Genomic DNA, 3,446 nt, shown 5'->3' with positions numbered 1-3,446 from the left:
ATGTTTTAGCCTAAAGAAAAACTGTGACGTTAATAACATAAAGCCTCCTTTTGAGATGACTTGTTAGGTATTAAAGCTTGTAAAGCTATGGGTGCCTCAGTTCACTGAGAAGACACAGGGTACTCTGTTTTTCAGTGAGAACTCAATACTCCAAATACGCACAATCTCAGAGACTTTAGTGCTTCCTGACTTCTTATCAGAATCAAACCAACTTACCCCCACCTTTCCGGATTCTTGTGGAACACAATTATTTTCACCCATAGAAATTAACCAGAACCTACAGAAACATGTTTGGGAATTGCATGCCTTTATTAATTAATTTATTAAAACAAACACAGAACAAGTCGGCAATAGATCAGGAAAAACTGCAGCAACTCTGTGTCTGGCCAGCTCTGATTTAAAGAACATTTCACATTCAGTATGTAAACATGTGATGGACATCTCAACATTTATTAAAACTTGAATGAAAAAAGTGTTGCCAGTTCTGCATTGTCATAAAGTGGATCTAATAAGCAGGGAAGACCAGATAAGGGTTTTGTAATACAGTGATTTTTTTTCTCTTTATTGAAAGTCATTTTCTCTATGCGCTTATGCTAAAGTCTTGGTGAGACATGTTGTCACATCATATGAGGTAAGCAAACATCTGAATGTATGTCAGTGGTTTTATTGTGTTCACTTGTTTAAGCATTATTACAAAAGTATTATTTGGTTATAAAATGAAAAAATATTATACTAATTTAATAGAGTTCTGAAATTAGGCTAGAATTAGATAGCCTAACAACATACAAAACCACTGCTAAAGAAAAGTGTTTTTTTGTTTTTTTTACTCCCAGCCTACTAAAACCTAGCACACATCTAGCCCCAGTCTCCCCTTTTTAATACAGTACAAAAAACAAACAAACAAAAAAACACTGAAACTCCGGTAAATTCCAGTGTGTCACAGTCATTAAGGGTCATTGTGAATGTATAAGTGGAAGTAAAGTTATGTGAAATGTGAAGGAGAGTTGAGTCCCAAATAATTAAGGGGCATTCCAGTAATCCTCCTCCTCACATCGCCACCAAGGGGAAGGGCAGTTCTGCTGACCAAACACGTGGTCATTCTCACTTTTAATCTCTCACTGGGTGAAGTGTATCGCAGAAATACATCTCGTTTCTAAAGCTCAGGACTGGAGTTTAACATTGTTTTAAAATGCAGAAGGGGTCGTTTTCTCTCACCACATCTTTTCGGGTTTTCTATATGCGACTAACGTTAGTCGGATTTAGTTTCCTGCACTTCTCACTAGTCACAGGTGAGTGTTTTCAAAATATTTCGTTTGACTAGTCTACAAAATGTCGACAATAACTGCGCCACTCGCTTTCTTATTTCGCTTGTTTTGTGTCACCGGTTCAAAGCACGAGTGGTAGGCTACTGCATACCTTTTGTTAATCTTGTTTGAAAAAAAAAAAGGCTACTGCATACGGAAATGTTCATTGACAACAGTGCCTCTGAGACTGCCATACTATTTTAATGCTATATGGTCAGATTAAAAGTATTATCATGAAACAATCTTTAACAACTAACAAGCGGTTGTGTCTGCCCGTTCAGTATCTTAAGTGCCGTCTGTTCTGAATTAGCTCACAGATAAGGGTGCGAACAGGCGATATAATGACTTTCAGAGGCGTCAGGATTATTAAAATAACTTTTTAGACATTTTAGTCGATGTACCGCCCAGCATTAGCCTACGTTACGTTGCCGCGTTGCCGTGGTTACTTCATCAGTCGAACGCGTCTCTATTGTCTGGTGAAAACACGAGCTTGTCGGTTTTGTGGTTACTTTTAAGGGCCTAAAGACTTATAAAAGTAAATCCATATAATTCGTATAAATACTTTAAAGACCGGACTAAGTTACTTTTAGTTTTGTCTACACCTCGAGTAACGTTAGAGTCATTTATCTGCGTTTGGCACCGGACGTTTTGACCCATTCCAGTATTTGAAGAAGATCACCTGTAAAAAGCCTAACGTTACCAGAGGACGGCGCAATGCACATTTTAAAATCTCTTAAAGGCACCATATGTAAGTTTTCGCCGCTAGAGGGCGCGTATTCAAAAGAAACAAAGGCGTATTTGATGACGCCGTGACTGAGAGTGGAATCATGGGAGTTGTTGTCTTCATCCTCACAGCCGATGCAATCCGACGGGGCTCGGGCAGAAATCATCTTCATGGATGTATTGTAAGTACACAATGTGCAGGGCAGGGACAGTACAGGGTTGAAAACCACTGATGTAGAACATTATACTATAATGTTCTACATCAGTGGTTTTCAAACCTGTCCTGGAGGCACCCCTGCCCTGCACATTTAGCATGTCTCCCTTATTAGACACACCCAAATCAGAGCCGTTTCTCAATATGCGTTCTTGGCCCTGTCCCAAATGGAACACTTCATGTGCACTTGCGGTCTTACGGACTTACAATGGCCACCGCGTGCGCGTGTCCGTTAAGTCCAAGAGACCGTAGGGTGTCCCATTTATCATTTTAGCGTTCAGAAGGGTGCTCCCTTTTTGAAAGCGCCCCCTTTGCGGCTGTTATGCACCCTCGATCCGCACTTCTGCCGAGCCCCCACTGGGGCGAGCTCCGCAGCAGATTTCTACCCGACAGTCAAAGCGGCATTACCTCATGAAAGTGCGGACTCAGAGGAAGACCGCGAGGGTTTAGGGTGCCATTTGGGACAGGGCCTTTGCCTTGTCCAAATACCTGCACTTGCAGTCTTTGCACTTGACTACTTATATGACGTATTTCCTGTGTTTGGTCCAAGTGTTCAAGTGAGCATGAAGACCACAAGTGTGTGTAGAACTTTTCATTACCTGATAGGACACACTTGTAGTGTTGTAAAAATGCAAGTGTTTACATAGCTTTATTTTAATTTTAATTTTAAATACTTTGCATTTTAAAATCAACTTCTAAATGTCTGTTCAGTGTCTCTATAACATGACAATTTTAATTTGTGGTGCTTCTAATTAAGTGATAAAAAGCAGTTGCAAATGTTGTACAAAATAAATATCACCACTACTCATCTTTGCACCAATAAAACGTAAAAACAGTTTTTCTACCAAATTATATGTAATATCTAATTATTATATTAATATTTAACTTGCATTGGAAAGGTTTCCGTGACCTCTCGCGGGATCTCGGCAAAATGTCTCACGATTTATTTCCAGAACATGATGCATGATGGGATACACTAAGCCTCGAATAGCGCTCCAGAGTGGTATTCGAGATAGTGTGGGTTTAGTGTGCGTTAAGGGCACTGCACTCTAGCGTTTTTAAGACCTGGGACAGTCTTGCGCACTTACTTCCTGTGGCCAAGACTGCAAGTGTGGGTATTTGGACAAGGCACTTGTCTGTACTTGTGTTCTTGTGGACTTGTGAAACGTCATCAGTCGTCGCCCAAGTACTGTTCCAATTCAAAC

At 40.3% G+C, this 3,446-nt stretch overlaps 1 protein-coding gene across 1 annotated transcript in view; it reads left to right on the top strand.

The window, feature by feature from the left end:
- The first annotated feature begins 1,057 nt into the window (after positions 1-1,057).
- The window catches only part of LOC107672430 (vascular cell adhesion protein 1-like), a 31,152-nt gene continuing 28,763 nt past the window's right edge, over positions 1,058-3,446 (top strand). Inside the window, exon 1 of the mRNA XM_016465617.1 lies at positions 1,058-1,289. Within this exon, the coding sequence (XP_016321103.1) occupies positions 1,190-1,289 (100 nt within the window). The 5' untranslated portion in view covers positions 1,058-1,189. The remainder of the gene's footprint in view (positions 1,290-3,446) is intronic.

Source organism: Sinocyclocheilus anshuiensis, unplaced genomic scaffold (assembly GCF_001515605.1).
Source record: "Sinocyclocheilus anshuiensis isolate Anshui unplaced genomic scaffold, SAMN03320099.WGS_v1.1 scaffold1430, whole genome shotgun sequence".
Taxonomy (NCBI): domain Eukaryota; kingdom Metazoa; phylum Chordata; class Actinopteri; order Cypriniformes; family Cyprinidae; genus Sinocyclocheilus; species Sinocyclocheilus anshuiensis.
The sequence above is the reverse complement of the archived record's forward strand: the minus strand, read 5'-3'. Positions and strand labels throughout refer to the sequence as shown.